Source organism: Metopolophium dirhodum, chromosome 9 (genome assembly GCF_019925205.1).
Source record: "Metopolophium dirhodum isolate CAU chromosome 9, ASM1992520v1, whole genome shotgun sequence".
In the NCBI taxonomy this organism is placed as follows: domain Eukaryota; kingdom Metazoa; phylum Arthropoda; class Insecta; order Hemiptera; family Aphididae; genus Metopolophium; species Metopolophium dirhodum.
This window is the reverse complement of record NC_083568.1, coordinates 16,052,115-16,073,145: the sequence shown is the minus strand read 5'-3', so window position 1 is coordinate 16,073,145 and position 21,031 is coordinate 16,052,115. Positions and strand designations below refer to the sequence as shown.

At 28.8% G+C, this 21,031-nt stretch overlaps 1 protein-coding gene across 3 annotated transcripts in view; it reads right to left on the bottom strand.

Moving 5' to 3' along the window:
* Positions 1-21,031, bottom strand: part of LOC132951959 (protein eva-1 homolog C) — a 223,095-nt gene that overhangs the window by 8,221 nt on the left and 193,843 nt on the right. For 2 of the 3 annotated variants that reach the window (XM_061024036.1, XM_061024037.1), the window contains exons 4-8: positions 11,216-11,365; positions 9,854-9,997; positions 5,843-6,052; positions 3,707-3,847; positions 527-798 (exon numbers count right to left, since the gene is read on the bottom strand). In XM_061024036.1, coding sequence (XP_060880019.1) covers positions 527-798; positions 3,707-3,847; positions 5,843-6,052; positions 9,854-9,997; positions 11,216-11,365 — 917 coding nt within the window. The remainder of the gene's footprint in view (positions 1-526; positions 799-3,706; positions 3,848-5,842; positions 6,053-9,853; positions 9,998-11,215; positions 11,366-21,031) is intronic. The other variant, XM_061024038.1, reaches the window with a different exon arrangement.

Here is a 21,031-nt window from a genome sequence, read left to right as displayed (position 1 = left end):
AACAATTGTGTGTAATTTTTTTAATTAAATAATAGGAGCGTATATAGGATAAGTTTTAAGAGTTTAGTTTTGATTAAAAATGTTAAACCACTGTACTTTAAACGTTTAAATTTAAAAAAAAAAACAGATTATGTACCTATATAATTTATAAGGTAGAGGTTAAACCTAGGGAGAAGTAAATTATGCGATCACTCCCTCCTATTACGTATAAAATAAAAATAAAAATAAAATAACTTCCTCAGTCCCACCCCTCGTGCAGAGAACTTACTTAATTTATTGGTGCGTAAATATTTGAATTTTAGAATTGCCAAATGATTTATAACATTTAAAAGTTTATAGGTACGGTTTTACATCTTATTCGTCGAATTTTGTCAAAAAATAGTTTGACTTTCTGCTCAAAATTATTCAACGGTTCCATCCATCACTTTATTCTATTTTGATTAATTGCACGTTATTATCATCTTTTGCCATTTTGGGCGCACAATATTTTTAATTACCATAATAATAATAATAATAAATCTCTTACTTCGCTTGGCGATAACTGTTGTGTGGGTATAACGGTGATGGGAAATTGCGTAATATCCGTTAGATCAATATCGGCGTCTACTTCGCTAATGTTATCGCCAAATGCGTTTGGGTCGATTGACATGTCATGGCTGGCGTTATCGGACTTATGTTTGTTGTCCAAATGTCTCCTGGAACGCTGCCAGACGAATTTGGCCGCCACGACACACAATATAGACAACAGGCCGCCAATCAATCCACCACCCAAGTATAAGTAAAACTTGTCTTGTTTTTCTAAACAAAAAATACACAAAAAATCAACAATTATACATAAGTTCCGTACGCACGCCGCGCACAACGGTGGTAATATTATAATCGATCGATCGTATGCGACGAAATGACACGTCGATAATTATAATATTATACAACCATATCGAAACATCGATAGTTAAAACATATCGAAACGTCGATAATTATTTAACTAAATTATATCAAAATTTCGACTTCGGACAAAAATCAAAAAATCCGCAACGTATTCGGCGGGACTATAATATTTCTGCGTATTATAGACACCGTGTGACGTACCTATGTAATAGAGATGGCATACAAATTAAGTGAGTATAATATTATACGGAGCATATTATTATTATTATTATTATTATTATTATTATTATTATTATTACTGTGGTGGAGTGGTTCGATTGTCTAACTTACGTCTTGCGCGTATTATAAGCCCAGTCACAGTGAGCGGTAAACGCACGCGGCATGTGAGATTACTGCTGTATTGACGTTATAGCCCCGGCCGCATTACACAACCTCTATAATATATACTGACTTTGATGCTACGTTTATTAATTTAAGGTCTGCCGGGCGGGTTATACAATACAGGAGGTAGTTACCTCTATTTCAGTACAGTACGCTTTCTAAATAAAAGTCTGTCGTTCAATAATAATAGTAATAATAATAATAATGATAAAAAAAAAGTTTATATGAAAAACAACAAAGCCACTTTGGCATAATATTATTATATTAGGTATACTAATATTAGTTTTGGGTTTTTCATCGGAAACGAATTCACAAGATAAAATATTGTGAGGAGATAATCGGATACCGTTCGTGGTCGAGGGTTAGGTTAGGTTACATCTTTATCAGTATTACGGTCGTAGGTACGTAATACGATAACTACAACCACCGTGTATAACATTCATTATTATCGTCATAATGTAATATTATAATACTGCAATAGCCACAGTGATAGTCTTTGGTTTTATGGCATGTACCTAGTTTATTAATCTGTAATATGTAATAAATAGGTGATATAAGAATAATGTTCATATTTGATTTCACACTCCGAGCCATGAAAGTATAGGTCTTGCAACGAAGTGTATTTTTAAAAAAAATTTAGTGGCTGAAGACACTTTTAATATAATATAGGAAAAATTCTTCAATTTTCAATTTTGAAGGTGGTTTTTAGGAGAAAATTTCAAGATATAGATGGCATTTCAGGGGCCGATAGGGAAAAAAATATAAAATAACTGAGAAATGATAATATTTACGCAAAACAAATTCATGACAAAATTGATTTTGTTATTATTTAAAAATAAATAACCGTAGATACTTTTTCCTTATATTAATATTGGCATTTTATACAAGTGGTATCGTTTTCAAAATATTTTTCCTCATTTGTAGATATTACAAGTTTTAATTTTTTTTTATATATCAGGCATGATAACAGTTTTACGTTTAGTTAAATGTTTGAAAATGTAATACAAAGTTCTTCATAAGTTGATCTTACAGCATTCTAAAAATATAGAAAATATATAAGCACAGTTTTTTGTTTATAAATATTTGAAGTTCTAACTTTGATAACATTGGATTATTAAACTAAAAATAACAATTTATGTTATATAATTCATAAAAAATTAATAGTAGGGACTTGAAACTTTTTGCCATTATGTATATAATTGTTTTCTGATGACATTTTCAAATCATGTTGACTAATTTTTATTTATTAATATCGTAAAATTATTTTCATCGTTTTACTGTTCTATTAGTGTTGAGTGTTGACTTATAAGTTATTAATAAATAACAATAATATATGATATAATATTATAACAATATTAATTTATATGCGATGCTTTTGCAAAAATTAGTTCAACCTACCGTAATAGTTTTATAAACAAATGATAAAATATCCTTAGAAATATGAGGCAGAGACATACGGTCTCCGCTCAGAATCGTTTTTCGTACCGATGCAATGATTTATCATTGAATTAAAATCCATTTTACATCCATTACAGTGACCTACTTAATGACGAGGTAGGCTCGAACTAGCAGCAGAACGGTTTTCCAGTTTTTTGCTGTTGTTGATAAGCTGTATTATATTGGTGCGTTTATTTTTGTGTTCACTTCATAATCATAATAATATGTATGATTCAAGTCTTCAACATAATATTATAATATCAATTGGTTATATTATTATCTATTCAGTTTTTATGTTAAAATATAAACACTTTAATAGACATTTTAACATTTGTCTAGTTTTTACTTTTTTGGAGTCCTACAATATGTACTATTAGTTTTATTTATTAAGTTAAATATTTATACTAGGCATCATATGAATTTCTAAAGTTATATTCAAATAATAATACTTTATAGTGGTACATACATTATATAATATTTTTTTAAAACTTATATTTATATGCTTATTTGTGAATGTTTTACACGGACACATGAATATTATATTTATAGAGTTTTTGTAACGAATTTGGTACTTTATTATCTTTTTTTTTTTTGAAATTCTCATCTTTTTTATTCACGAGAAAGGATACTATTGTTGTGAATATCATAAAAATATTTGTCAAAAGAAATAACTGACTTGATAAGTAGTTATTAAAAAGTTTTTAATTCAAAAATGTTGTAACAACAGTTTGAAACAATTCCCAGAAATCTGTTCTTATATTGATAACTTTCAATGATTCAAACCAATATTATCTTATATATATAATGAAACAATGTAGTATTACATAACAATATGGAAAATTAATTTGTTTAAGTAAGTACCATTAGACGCTAAATTATTTTTCAATAACCTTACCTATACATTGTTTATTTTAAATTAATTAAATTTCGTTTGATTTTGTTGACAGATAACGCTTATTTTCGCAATGTCGTTCAAACCAGTCATTAATATTTCACTTACTGTACACAATCTTGTAAGAAACGTAACCAAAAGTAACGATGTTAGCTAAGACGCTATTCGGATCAGCAGTCTTCATTGTGGTAATATTTTGTACCGGATTCTGTGTCGTGGACTGTTGATACGTATGCCGAGATATCGTACCTAATGTTGACAATATGGAAATGAGATTTGTCAGTAATTATTTTCTGTGTTTTATCCGCCCAGCAAAGCGAAGGTTTTTGTGTTCCATTTATACAGTGGTAGGCGATGACCGTGCATCAGCGCGTGCGCTAAATACTGATAACTTATAAGCCGCAGCGTATATTACAGTGTATTGTGTAGGTATAATAATTATAATAATATAGTTGTGTAGCACTAGTGGTATTTTACAATTAAACATGATTATTAGTTTGTTATTGCATTACCCACTGTAGTTATATAGAAACCAGCATGTAATATTAGATATTAATAGTGCGTCAAAGGGTTAGTATCAAGCAAAATTAGCAATATTAATCAAACCATTATATTAGGTATACCTAATATAAATTATTATTAGCCCGAAAAGTATGACAAAACGAAAATGATATTGTGTTCTCAAATAATCGAGTAATATTTCTATAGAACTGTATAGACAATCGCGGGGAGTCCTGTTGTAATAGTTTTTAATTGAAAATAATTACGTTAAACAAGATTATAATGATTAAAGGCAGATTTTTACAGATTGTTTAGTGTAAGGGCGCAAGTGTGCAACTTTCAACACTGCGGTAGAAATATTTTTAATTTATTTTGTTTTTCTCATTTTTAATAATACAGTTAAGAAAATATAAACCTTATTAGGTTTCAATAAGTAGGTAGCTTTCGTCTCGCTATAATTTACTTTTAAATTTTTGAAAAAAATACTTTTTAATAAAAAGAAAACAAGGTTACCTACTCGTTATTGTAGAACAATATTATTTATTGTATTACTGTTAAATATACATTTTTGTGCATTTCACTGTTGTAGTCTTTACAACTTCAATTTGCGAATATTTTACTGAAGAGTTTACTAGTATGATTATAATCATATTTTGATATGAGAAAATTTATATTGATCGTCTATTATTTTCAAAATTACAACAGCACATAGGTACTCACATATTATAATATGTTGATAGTCTTAACGTGAGTCAGATTAAAACATCAGATTACCATTTAAGCAATTAAAACAATAAATTTAGATTTAAATTTTAAATTGTGAGCCTTACTTTTAAGTTAGGTTTACTTTATTTATATTTTTTTTCTGACTGACGAAAAAATAATTGCAATGCATTATACAAACTAAGAAGAAAAACAAATAAAATGTGAATATCCTTTTATTTAAACATGAAAACCACTACCAACAAGAAATAATACGTGACAAGAAAATATATACTACTAAAAAATCAAAATAAATTTAATTGATGACCATTGGGGCTTTTTGTTAAATTGATTTAATTTCATAGTTGATTTATAATCTCCTTAAGTATTAGTTCTAGGTTTTCTCCAGTAATCCTTATATTTTTATTTAAATGTCTTACATTAAAATAAATATTTTTATACGACATTTGTGAATAGGTATAATACATCGGGCAATTTTTGAACGCCTACCAATTAACTCATTATACATTGAGAAACATCCATTAATTATGTTTAACTTATACAACAGCAATTAAAAATGCTTATTGATATTATTTTAATATAAAAACATTATGATAAAATAAAAAGGTCAAACAATTAATTAAAACTACACAAAACGTTTAAAATTAATTTATTTTAAGTACAATAATTATAGCGGGAATTATTTAAATGGTTTATTTCATATTTTTTTTATTAGAAAAATAAAACAGTGAACAGTCTTCAACGAGTTCACTGTATTAACATAATTTGTATTTTATAGAATATGTCCCACGAGGAATTACTAATTTAAAGTGGTAATGTTGATACGGTTTCCTCGTTATTTTAAATCGAAAATCCTTCGTTATAATAATATATACCCTACAATCTACATACAATATATATACAACAATATGCGACACGTATTTTGTGTTATTCAAGAACCATATCAACGTTTTTCCATTACTGATAGGTATATGTTTGTGCTATAAATATAATAATAAATCAATATTTCCGTATGCTTACCCAGTGACGAACTAGATGAATTTCCATGCCCAACGGGATCAGCAGCCGACTCGTTATACCTAGTCCTGGGGTCGTTGGCGGGCGGGGATAAAGATTCGAATGGCTGTACGGGGGCCACACCGGGGTTGTCAAAGTAGTCCAGTTCCATTACAGTCGGTTCGTCGGAATGAGCAGGCTCTTCGAATTGTTCTTTTAACACTCTCCTGGGCACTATAAAAAACCAATACCGAAAAAATGTAGATTAGTCTACAATATATTATATTGTTAACACGGGGTCTTATCACATTTTTTTTTGTGTTTATGGTTCAAATGGGATCGTACATCATGGAAAACGCCGTTTCAAATAAAATAGACTAGTACACTCCGAGGGGTATTAAAAACGCCATTTTAAATTCGATCGGCGTTTTCAACATATAGACATTAGACATATTATTTCCATATGGTTTATTGTGGTGTATATCATTTAGGTATCTTAATTAATCATTAATCATTTATAACTCGGTATCTCTAATACATTTTAATAATGTTTTAGTAACTAGTTTCAAGACATAATATTTTATAATATTTTATAATATTTTATAATGCATATTTAATAGAAGCAAATTGTATCTATTTTCCTATTCATTGTTGATGTTAATAAACATAAAACGGAAAATTATTATTTATTAGAAGACAATACCAGGTTAATAGGCGGTTAATAAAATATTTTCTCACAATAATTTATTATTCTAAAGATATTTTTCAAACAATCAATTTGTTTAAGATTGTAATTATTTTTTTATTTAAACATTTTTACTTTATTTTTTTTAACTATATACCTACTATGTAGGTAGTTCCATTAAAACGAAATGTATTACTTAGAGGAAAACTGTTGCAGCTTTTTTGTCCTTGTAAAAAACATCAACAAAAAAAAAAAAACATCAAGTAAATGTGCTTTTGAAAATCGCTTTTTTAAGTACATATTAGTAATAGTAATATGTATATGTATAGTGTATACCAATAAGTGCTATCAAGTAATACGTATAATCATATTAAGTAATTATTATGAAATATTATTTTTAAAGTAGATAGAGTTCATGGAATGATGGATTAGTATTAGGAACTACATAAAAACGTATATCTTTCTATATAACTCATCTGGAATTGTCAAAAGATGATAAGTTGATTAGAATAAATATAGTGTAGGTAAGAGTAAACAAGAAAACTATTAAATAAATGGAAGTACTTTAATGTAAGTTTATCATATATATTGACAGTGTACAAAACTATTAAACTATGTAAACCTATTAAAACACAAAGGAATATGGGATGATATGTGCCATTTCGTTATAAACTTGTTTCAATTAATTTATCAAATGGAAAATTTTCAAATTAGCACAAATAATTAATGTTTTGACTTTGAAATGTAGGTATACACTACGCTATAAAACATGAGACAAATAAAAACATAAAGGTAACATTTTATGTGTTGATATAGGCGAATGAATGCAAAAATATATTGTTCGTAGACTCATAAATGACAATTGTATAGACTATTACAATCACGTATATAATATATTTAGAAATTTAGAATATTGACGTCATGATTGTTTTTAATATTACTAGTACCTATATTTAGTTACAGTTTAGATTTATTTTTTTAAGCGAATGATCAATGTTAGGGTTCTTTTATGAAAATTTATGTATATTATGTAAAATAATTATTGAAGAAAACAGTTAACATAATATTCTGACGATCAACATAGAAATATTGTGAGTTATATAAAATGAAAATGAAAATGTTAGAAATTAATTCATCAAAATATCAAATTATGGACATGTTCTGGGGAACTCATAATAGGATCTTGTACCGACGAAAACATGAAACAATATAATATAACAGTTTGTGGAATATATTAATCTTATACTGGGAATTCAGTGCACACTACAAGTCTACAAATATTTACTAAATGTAATATTAATAACTCAAAAATGTAATGCGTTATTGATAGAATATATAGTGTATATACATCATATTATTATTATTATTATTATTATAACGTACAGACACGGGGTAGCGAACTATATATTGTTGCTTTATTTAATAAAAATAACAATAATAATAATTTGAGTTGGAGAAAATATGGTGCATTACAACATGTCGCTTTTTTAAAAGATATTTTATTCCGCCGTATTACAACGGCGGGAAATGTAAACGTTTTGGACGAGTATATTTGCTTTTCATCAATTCGTTTTCCGGGAATGCATTACGGGTTAGGTATCTGTCTACAACACGTATGATATATATACGTAGACGTATTTCATTTTAAAATGATTTGTGAGGAGGTCGCAGCTATGAGCACCGAGTGTCCATACACATTTTTTAGATTTTTTAGCGTAGGTGCTCAGTGCTCCTACTTCTTTTTTTTTTAAGTCAAATGCCTAGGGCTGTCACCATTTTGGCCGATGACTTTATGCCCTATTTTTTTTTTTTTGGATTTTTAAAAACCATTTGAAAATAATTATCTTTACTGTTTATTACGGTTTATTTTTTAAAATGGTGAGATACAAACACATAATATAATCGTTAATTTCAAGGTATTCTAAACGCTTTACTCGAAGTTGGTTCCAAATTACCGAATTGGTTCCGATGGATTGTTTTATAATAATACACCATGTTATGTTAGAATTATGAAATATATTTCGAACAATTATTTCATATCGAACCGACAACAGTTTCACAGATTAATAAGTTTGTGTTACAAATTAATCTACATTCCAGTATAAGCAATAAGCTAATACGTATTTTTCAATATTACAATAACAATAAAATGGTATATAATAATTAATAATAGTCTAACCCAATAACAAATAGGTGGGTCGAAATTAATTAAAATAAATACCTAATAATAAAAAATAATTGAAGTAGTATGCATTTATTTTTACGCATATTTTCAACTCGAAATTTAACAGTCATTCAATTTTTTCATTTATTTTTTTTTTTACCAATTAACTTTTCATTTTTAGTTGTTTTTCCTGACTCTGAGTGGGCTTCTTTGTTTTAGATATGGTTCACGTTAGATATTTTTTTAGTTAAAAAAAAAATATTTGTGTGGGTGAAATACAATTTTGTATTAAGTTTTCCGTCAAACTATTTGCAACAATATGCGTAGTTTGTTCTGCCGTACATGAAAGTTCTGCCCACATGTTTCTGGTGGAAATTCATAGTCATCAGATCTCAATAATATTTCTTATTTGTATGTACGTGAAACAGTTCGAACAGTTTTATGATGATAAGATATTTTTTTTATCGGGAATCAATTACGTATTTGCCATTTCTAGAATTTCCTAATATTGATTTTTAACGACCCGGACGGTATATTATAGTCTTCTATAACTGGCCACTAAATAGCGTACCTACATGTCTACCTACGATCCACAGAATATAGTACTTTATTGTCTACACATAATATAGTGGAACCTCTAGAACTCGAAGGTCTATATAACCCAGACAGCAATTTTTTGATTAATAATATTATTATAACATTGTAATAACGAATAATATTAGTATAACGTTATTATAATACTATTATAATATTATCATTACAAAATGCTATCTGGGAAGTCGAATTTTTGATAATTCGAAGGAATATCCGGGCCCCCGCATTTCAATATTTATACACGCAACTTTTTCTATAACTCAAATTTTTTTTTTGTCCCAACCGATTCGAGTTATCGAGGCATCACTGTGTATATTAATGTCCATAATATTAGCGCCTCCGTAATATCAGATCACACTTATTATCCAACTAGAATACATTCTCAGAATAGTCTCGTACATCTGCCGCACATATGTACCTAGCTATAGGCTCCAATTCACGGGTTATAAGATGATTGGTAGTAAGCGTGCTAATGCAAGACGACAAGAAATGTATAAATTAATTTTTTATTTACAGGGGGTCTCCCTTATTCTGTTGCCGGTTTACTGCATTGTAATAAAAAAATGTCCGCGGAATAGCATTAGATACTCACCGCAGTTGTAAACGACTTTCAAGTACATCCTCGATGCTGGTTTGCAAGGGTTGCCGAACGTTGCCGCATCAGCCGCCAGTCTGCAATTTCTCTTGCCGTGGCACACAGTCATCACAGTCTCCGTCGCGTAACTCACCAGGCACGCTGGAAAACAGTTTAACGTTACAACACGGCCCAACCATACATTTTCAACACATAACCGTTAAGTTCGTCGAATCGTAATAATAGTAATAATAATATTGTTTTACTTTAATCGTGCACATTTTTAAAACTTTTGACTATAACAGCTCATTACCGTTTTTCGAGTTGTGTACTTGTGTTAGGACATAATTTATAGTAAAAAATAAATAAATTGCTAGCATTTATCTATTCATTTAAAAAAAAAATTACAAAAAATTGTGGGATTAAAATATGTTTTTTATGCAGTAAATATATTTGCACGAATATAAAAAAAATAAATATATTTTACACATTATGTGTACATGGTAATCGTTGAGCGTGAAAGTCAGTAATGTCCGCTTGAACTGTTTTCATCTCCTTGTAAAAATGAACTCTAACCCTCAAATACATTCTACAATTATCACTTTTATACCGTTGTATAGTAAAATGTGTTTGTGTATCCAGTGACCTGGGAAGCATATTTCAAACCCTAAGTATTTAAACAATGATCCACCCACTACCCCCTACCACATAATATATTATTTAAAGATGAATTACATTAGGTATACGTCATTCACCACGACACTGTGTGTATCATGGTCCAACTCTTAGGTGAAACCACGATTTAAGATAGTATGGTTGCACAACGACCCATTAGAAAAATGTTATCACACGGCATACGGTTTGAATCGAAAAGTCACGTGATCTACGGGGGCCCCCGCATACAGTGCTCATATCGGTCAAATTAAAACTAATAAAAATTGTTATGTTATACCTATATACAATAAAAATATATATAATGATCGTATTATACTATAAATTATAAAATAGTCCTCTAGAACCACTAGTGCCGGGGGTCCGATTTAAATCCAATGCCGTCTTATCATAGCTCGTTGGGCAACCATACTATCTTAAATCGTGGGTGAAACTAAATTACTTAAACAATGTTAGCAACGATCAAAACATATTGGCTGCAATAAAATACCTCCTATATATATATTATTATATAAAATGAGTATTCACAAAGTTATATATTATGCATAACACGTTTGCATCAAATTTTATACCAGTCATACTGTTATACTGCAGTTAAGGAGTATTATTGGATTTTTTTCAATAGCGATGTTAAAAAGAGTAGGTTCTTTTTCGAGGGGTTGTGACAGTCTGGAAATAGACGAATGATAATAATTTCATGATATTTACTCTCTTCGGGAACGCCTTGTGGTTGCGGACACTGGATACTCTCGTACTCTGTCCGTCCGTAGCTCGCCGAGAACATGGCTAGCCGGGAATTCGGATTGCACTGCAAGTTGACCACCTCGTTTTCGCATGCCACTTTGCTCCTGAACTCGACTGTCAACAAATAAATGAATATACTGGCCACACTATACAATATACGTATATAGGTATGATAAGATAATGCGTTAACACCGTCGCAGGTGCATGAAGTAGCAGGTGACGAAACTCGTTTATTGATTTTGGATTCTTTGTGAAAAGTTAAGCGTCGAGAAAAATGAAATAAATAATATTCTAAACGTGCAGGAGACCTACGCCTGCTATTGTTTTAGTCGTTTAAAACATTTTCTTTTTCAATGATAATATTAACTTTACTGTTAAGTGCACTGCTGTATGCGTATTATTGCACGTTCTACTATTCGCTACTCTGCAGAAACCGTCTTCAGTGTTTTAACTCATTTTATCTTTGAATAATATTTTACATAACTATAGTAATGTCTGAATTTTAATTGAAAATTGTAATTTCTAAAAATGTTGTACTTACACCCATTTTCGTATGAGGGAATGGTCGTTTAGAAAATTTGATTAGGAAAATAGAAATGTAAAAACATTATTCTTTTATTTTTATTTTTATTCTTATAATTTAAAAGTGCTAGAAAAACAATTTTTTTTATTTAAAACAACGGTTTTTTTTTAATTAATTTGCTTAAAACAAAATTTTATAAAACTAACAACTATAGTTTATAATTGTATGTACATTTGAAATATAACTTATTGTGTACTAAAGCTATATTGTTCTTATCTTTGTTTTCATAGTAGTTTCAACATAATATTATAATAAAAGTATAGGTACCAATTGTTATTGATTCGGTTACTACCTACCTATACAATTTCACATGCATTTAATTAAGGGTTAAGCAAAATCAGCAAGAAAGTGTATAATATTTGTAAAACTTCTGTAAATATGAGTTTTAACGATATAACTAAGTAATTAAAAGTCAATAAAAAAAGTAAGAATATCCTTTTTAATATAAAAAATATTATTTTAATGTAAAGAAAAATGAAAACGTTACCTAAGTATCATTCATGGAATAAATTATTTTTATAAATACATGTAATTTCAAAACAACTATTTTAAAACTAAATTGTATTATGATAATCAATTTGAATAAATTGTGTAAGAGTAATTATATACTTGAATAAAAATATAGTTTTTATAATTATAGGATTGTACTACGTAAAAATATCCATACATGAACATTACAACCTTATTTTTAAAAATGTTGCATATATTTTTCTTTGGTATTTAACTTTTAAAATACAATTTTATACACATATTATTTTCTATTTACATAAAGTGACGAACAAGATTAAATTTAGTATATAAAATATAAATAAATACAATTTTTTATTAGGTTTAAGGCTTCGACGACTGAATAAATTAGTTTGTAGGTTGGTAGGGTTGGACGGTTGGTTTGGAACACGTGTAAATGTGTAATTTGTATGTGTGGCAAGGTCACCCATCCGAATGACCGGCAGCGGTCGTTGCTTACTCTCAATCACATTGATTTCAGCCACTGCACCGCGCCGAGTCACTCACATTTTATTGTATTGCCAATTTTAAATTAAATGAGAAGCGCCTACAATATTATGTCAAACTATCTTTATCTTCATATTGTGCGGCTTATTAACTGTGTGTTTTTTGTTTAATAATAATTGTATTTTATTTGCAAACAATTCCTAACATATTTTTATTTGTAAATACAATAGTAAGGTTGCTCACCTCCTATAAGCATAAACTTAAAATGTTAACGATTGCGTGGAAAATGTATTGAAATGTTCATCGTTTTTTTTTTTACTTTCAAATGTTCCGTAAATCTTTTGAAACCTAAGAGTATACTTTAACTTTTATTCAATTGTTTCGAAGGAAAAAACGAATCCAGGAATAAAAGGGTTAAGTAAGTCAAAAACAAACAGTTGATTATAATGATTAATAGCCGGATTCAACACAACATCCGAAAAAAAAAACAATCGTTATTAGGTATATTATATTATTATTATATACAAAACAAAAAGAAACGGCATGGCACAGAGACTGTGCGGTGTTGGGCACTCGTCTCGCTACGTTCACCCCCGGGGCAATCCAGTGTCGTATTATTATTATAAATCATCGCATTCGAAAAACGAAACTGAGCTGGCTAGGTTTACTTTATGCGGTGTAGTTTATCCGGACGTTTTTCACGCTTTAAATGCACATACAATTTATATTTATATATATATATATAATATAAGTACCAAAACCACGATTTTCGGGGTTTAATTCTCGCGGCATTTGAATGAAACGACGCGCAACGATATAATAGTAATAATAATAATAATAATAATAATAATAATAATATCATGAAATTTCCGACAACCCACGTCGACCATAACATTGTTATATGCATTTAATCCTTTTTTTTTTTGAGTGGTCACCTGTTGTTAGCTAGACGGGTTGTCGGAATATTAACCATATTATCTTATCAGTATTCTGTTGGTATTTTAAATATTATAATTTCCGGCCTCTACGAGTTTGACCTTAACAATATACATTAACCACGGCAACAAGCTGCTGTTATCGTTGTCCGCAGTAACAAGTTACCAAACATGACTACCTAGTTTGTCTCACCGTGTTTTTACTTGTACACTTCCCGCCCACCTATTATTTATACGACCACTTTCTACCGCAACCTATACAACTTTCAATACTATTTGTTAATAAATAGCTCATCAGTTAAGCTTTCGAAATATTTACATAAATAATTAGTTCTATAAATTGTTTATTTTGCATTTTAGAGAACAACAAAGAATCAAATAATTCCATAAAATATAATAATTGAGTTTCTCTAATACGGTTATAATATAAAAAATGAAAAAAATATATTGGCTGAGATAAACGACTCTATACGTGGGCAGTAGCTGAGCTAAAAACATTTTCTCCAGTATCAGACCATCTGGGTCAGTCTATGGGAGGATAAGCTTTTCCAAAACAAACAACCAAACTATATAGACAGGAATGAGTTTAAAATAAGTTTTTTTTCAGTTTTTGTGAGTTTAGTTTGTCGAAAAAAAAATTATCATAATCATATTATCCGTGTCTATACGAATTTTCGTATACTCATATTTTTTGTTCAAATATTATTGAGAAGTTTTAAAAATTGACCAGTTAAAGTTTTGGTTTTTAATCAATTCAATAATTAAAATGTAGCAAAGTGATGAGACTTCTAGGATCTTTTTATCATCTAAACTATGTAAGCAGAAATAATAACCGTGATAGATGTAGCCATGCAGGTGTACATATTATACTAATTATTGTATCGACGTGTGAAGTTACCAATGCGTTTAATCAACGCTGGTGTATATAATATAATTGTGTAGAAATGGCATAAAATCTTCACGTCATCCTTTAAAGGCACATATATGGGATTTTAAAGTCGTGTTCCAGGTGTGTGAGTGTGTGTGTGTGGGTGGATTTTACTGGTTTATCATTATTTTTTTTTACAGTATATATACCAATATCAAAACAACGTAAATCGTTTTGTCAGGAAACTTTTTGTGAATTACTCTTTTCTTAAAGTTTCAATCACTAATACCCCTGACAACGGATTGTGTTCCTATATAAATAATACATTAGCTTGCGACTGCGTTTTATTCGAATTTCTAATGAATAAAACTGCCACGGACAGCCCCGCGAGCACAACTACGTACTGCGATGACGCAAGGTTGCATAAATAATTTGAATGTCCCATTTGTATGCCTCACAGATCATCATAATAATAATATTATGTGAATACGGTGTACAATAATAATTATTAAATCGTGTCAAATGAAAGTCTATAACGGTTCGATTCACATTTATGTGTTAGATGTTCATTTGTTTTTCAACTACGCCAGTAAATGTTAAATATTATTTCCACAGCATAACAATACCGGAGGTAGCAATACTGGCGGCGTTTTTCGATTAGACTGCATAAAATGTCGTCCATTTTCAATTGAATAACCTCATTTAAATATTATGTTTATCCATACAACGTGTTTAATGTATATTTACATTCGTTTTTATGAAATTGTGATTATTAAAACACTCCCTCATCTACTCGTTGAAATGCAGTTATATTTAGGGTCTTATACGGAGGGAAATTATATTGATTAATATAATTCATATCACGAAATATTTTAAATTCATTATACCCAGGACCGGGGACAAACGGTCGACCATTATCACCTAATAATATAATATTTCCGACGTCCCAAATTCAATAAAATAGCTCGTTAACACTTCTATCACTCTCGTAGCCATTATAATATTTTCCATAGACCAACCACTCGATCCATTAACTATTATTAGTAACTATCAACAAAATCAATTTCAAATATGTTTAATGTTTATATAATAATTACTTCTGAGATGTACATTTAATATATTTTGAACACGTGGCAACAATTCCAAGATTTATTTTATTATGATTTAAGGTGCATGGCAAAGCATTTAATTAAACATTTTACAATATCTGGAAGATTTGTGTGAAATAATTTTATCATTTTGATCCTTACCTAAGGCCTTTTAGTGCAATACTCATAACTTAAATATAAACGACTGATTCTATAAAATATTTTATACCTGGCTGACGACGGGTTAATTTTTTTTTTTATGGACCTTGATTGACTCTAGTTAGAAAATTTACATAGCATGCAATTGAATACAGTATTTTAAAACACTTACCTATATACAGATTTACAGTTAGATAATATAGATAGTAATTAATTATTCGTAAAAAAATTTAATATTTTTAAAATTTTCAATTTTGTGACTAAATTCAAAACATTTTTTTTTTATTTGACTCGACTTGGATTGCTCACTAAGTTTATCACTGAATAACTTGCACGTTTATTTTAGTATTAATCTCAATTTTCCAAATATCTCTCTTGAACAGTCTCGATTTTCTAAGCTTAGCCAAGATTTATCACCCAGGTACCGTCAATTCAATAACGAACCTGCAAATTCGCAATCATCACTATAGCTAATTCATTTAAATCTGTAATCGATTTCCTGTTTATATATTATTATATTATCAGAAATTTAATTTCTTTGGTAAAATTTTGGAGCTCGGGCTAAATGTATGGCATTATATAATATAAATCACCGGTCACTTGAAAGTTCTAATTCGTGGTTAACAGCACAATTGCCTCAAATAAATTTCATTGTATGCATTTATAAACTAGTAAGTACAAGTACAATACGAAATAAGATATAATGTCGACGTAATTTTACTTTAATTGTAAAATATTATTCATCATTAATTTACATTAATGGTACTTTCAATAGATCGGAAATATTTGAGTTAATCTTAATCAAGGTTATTTGACGATAGTAATTTATGAACGACGAGCAATAAAAACGAGCAGTATTTATTTATATTTGCTTTGGATATTTATTTAAAATGTTAAATGTTAACTGTTTAATTTATTATGTAAAATACGACACTAACCGCATATACCTTGTTCCGTATGAGTATTTTAATTTAAATTTTTTTAAAAATCCCTTAATAATTTATAAACTAAAAAAGAAATATTTTATTTTAGTTCATTGCAAGTAATGACACTGATATTATATTTATATTTTATCTAATGTTATGTGATGGTTGGTCATTAACTTCAATGGTGCACAATTAGAGAAAAGGCCGTCTGATATAGTCGATAACATATTTTATATCTAAATTACTTGCTATAATAACATTACGGTTTTGATGATGTATGACATAAATCATAAAAATTCACGTATCACACTCCGTTCAAAAATCATCTCGACTATGTGGTCGGTAAATGGCAATCCTAGCAATTAAATTTCACGTTGTTTATTTTCCGGTTGCGTCTAACGTTGAGAGAGATAAAAAAAAAGGATCGATTAAAAAGTTTGAAATTATGTGTGAGATGGATGAAATGGATAAGTTGAATGGGTTGTTTGACAAATGAGTATGTATAACTTTTATTTTATAACAATTTTTCGACGTCACACAGCAGCCAGGACAAAGGCGTTTTTGAAATTAAAAATAAATTATTTTTATACTGATAAATGGTTACATGCACAATAAGTTGTGTACAAATTAGTAAAAATAAATATTATTTTTCATCACAACTTTAGGTGTGGAAACAGTATGTCTGGAATTATGTAAAAAATACTTGTCGGTCATTTTTTTAAATTAAACGAAACAGTTATGCTATAGATTATTATTTATTATTTTCACCGGGGCTCACATGTGAATAAAAAGTTTTGTACAGCTGGAAGTATTAAACGTAGCAATTGAGTTGCTCGTGAGAATGTTATAATATATATGTTGGATAATACAATAGTATAAGCAGTGTACTTATACATTTATAATAATTAAATTCCTGAATACTCAAAGAAGGATTAAGAGCAGAGTCGGAGATAGGACTATGGACAAAAGGGTAAGGCGAATCGGAATTTAATCTCGTGTCTTTCCAATGGGTAGACGCCCACAAAAATTTAGCCTTCCTACTTATATTTCTCTATTTCCACGAGTGTTTAAACTATAATATAATATTATACTCATCGTTATACATTTAAATTTTGTTTAAAAGTTGTTTGTAACGTTGATAATCATATGTCAAGAAAACATTTTATTTTTTATTCTCGTTTGTGTTTCAAAAATTTAAACACAAATAGAAACTTTTTTTCTAAAATGAGTGGAAAAGTCAAAAGTAGTTAAGTTTTAAAAAGTATCAAGACCAAATGACCAAATACATCAGGAGTACCCGCAGAAAATAAGTTCAGTGGTTGCAAGGAACAAATATGCAGTTTAGTACATACTCATGTTCATTTTTCAATTTATTATAGTTTATTTTAAATAGTTTTTTTTAAAAGACTGGAAAAATTTATATTATCAAAAATATTTATAACAGCCATTCAATAAAAATTTCAATAGAACTATCTTTGTTATTATATATTTTTATAATTAGTATGTTTTTTATGTTTAATATGATGAAATATCACATTCAAATCATAGTATTATCAGTATAAATTAAAAAAATTATAATACATGTTTTTTTTTGATGTTAGTTTAACGACGTACCAGTCAATAACAATTTTTTCACCAACAAAAAAAAAACGTTATGTAAGTTTAAAAATGAACTACGACGTCATATATTATTGATTATTACATAAAATTCATTGTAATTAACAAAGGTACTAATTGAAAATTAAAACTAAACTGATTTAAGTTGTATTAAATAAAAAATCGAGTTGAAATCGTAATATAATGTACAATTCACACAAAATATTATATTATTATATTATTATAGCTAGAATCCATTGAACTTAAATAAATTATGTGTTATACTTTTATAGTGTAGGTACTTATTTAAATAATACTATTATTAAAAAAATGTATAACAATATTTTATATATTGCGATACAATGGGTATATAACGTGTCAACCATTAATGAAATATGTGTCAAATAATGGTTATGTATATTTTCAAGTGATGACCAAAATAAATATGAGGTGTATTATTTACTACCCTAAACGTTTTGTTTGTACGTTTTGCACAGACGTTTTTGACATTTTCGATTGAAAATTGTCCCCGGTAACTGGTAAGATATTTGTGGCTAAACGAAATAAATCTCAAAGGCTTAAGTCAATAATTCAATATAGCTCCCTTTAACCTATGATAAAGTGGAGAAATTTAAGGAGAGTGGTATAGGTCAGCCACTTTATCATGGGACCAATGTCGTGGCGATACGCTTATGAGAATTTATAGATACCGTTGGACGTCCCGAACAAAATGTTTGGACCAGCTTAAGTATTGACATCGCAGGTTATAATTTACGGGTAATGTGACGCAAATAAACCTGTCGTATTTAAATAGTATTACCGTCCCGAAATGATGGGAAATTGCAGGTTAAAAATATTATATTCATATATTTAATAATAGGTTTAAAATGTTTGAACCGTGTATACATTGTGTATCGTGTGTAAGTATTTAAAACTATACAATTTAGACTATATCTATATTTAAATTCCATAGGATATTAATTAATATTACATACTAATTGTATTTGTTTTATTAATTTATAGATACAGTTGCAGGACACTTGGACGTCCAGAACAAAATGTTTGGACCAGCTCAAAGATTGGCATTACAGGTTATAGTTTACGGGTAATGTGGTGCAAATAAACTTGTCGTACCTTCATAAATAGTGATGCCGCCCCGCAGACGGAAATTTCAGGTTAAAAATATTATACAATATGGAATAATAGTCGTGTATATTGTATATAGAATCTAAGCATATATTATAAACAGTACAATTTATAATACGTGCCTATATATAAATTCCACAGGATATTTAATATTAGTTGTTTATAAAAATATTTATTTTTTTTTTTAAATTAAAATAGCATTTGTTTGAAGAGCTTTCATAAACGAATTGGAGAGTTAATTTTTTTGTATAATGTTTACAGGATAAAATCTAAAAGGATTTATTTGAATATTATTTTCTTGTATTTATATATAATTTCATGAAAAACGGATATGATAAACCGTAATGTTGCTGTCTTGCAGTAATAAAAGATATTAAAAAAAAATCGCATGAAATCACGGTAAACTTTTTATCGTTGTAAATATAGGCGCGTTTTGTTTATAAACATTGAAACTGTCCAAGCATCTCATTTATGGCGACAAGGGTTTTACAGAAGACGGGGAAATGGTGATATTCAGTTTTAACTAAATTAATTCTGAGAGTAGGGAGGTAGGAAAACTTGGCGATAACTTGGTTGATAATCTTGCAATTCTACCAGCGCATATTTTACCATCCAACCGCCCGTGCCACCGTCTCTGGCCAATATTATAGGTGAACGTTATAACACTCTCAATGCACATGGTTATAATAATGTAAATTATTCAACCAAAACCCGAAGTGTGTTTGCAGCTATCAACTATCCCCCTGTCCTATACAAGAGGTCGTATGTGTACAGAATGTAAGTTTATGTAAATCATGGACCCCAGTGGTGTGCCATTTGATTCGGATGAATAATGCTCGATAAGTTTTCCTCCTCGGCATGGAAAGGATGTCCGTCATGCATAATTTTCTCGTCATAAAAAACCAAATGGATAACAGTACATTTTACACATTATTATTTATTCATTAATATTAATGCTATAGACAAATCCGTTTGTTTTAAAAATAATAACAAGTTTTAACCAATAACTAGTAATATTTAGATAGGTAGTAATAGTAGTAAACGTTCCGACGTATTGATGTTAAAACAATAAATACAATTTGTTTGCGATTTAATTCGACTTTGGGTAGTTCATCGGATTATAATTTCTCATTCAACTGTGATCAAAATATTGTTGAATCAAATTTATTTCGTCGAAAAATAAAACAATCCTATTATTATATTGTTCGATACAAAAATATATTAATTAATTAATCAAAGCGATACTATTATATAATGATGGGTAGGTACCTATACAATTATTTATTTTGTTATCGAATTTGAATAATGGAGTTTAAACTTCCATTAACAAAGTATTATAAGCTTGTTTTACAAAATAAAACCATGATAGTAATATTATGTACTCTTCATAATCATGGTACTTACATTTTATATTACGTATACCATGTCACAGTAAGTGTACATATTATACTTAGATCTGAGAATTGAACTTGATGAAGTATTAATTAATGAAATCTACTTACCTAAGTAGTTATAGTTAATTATA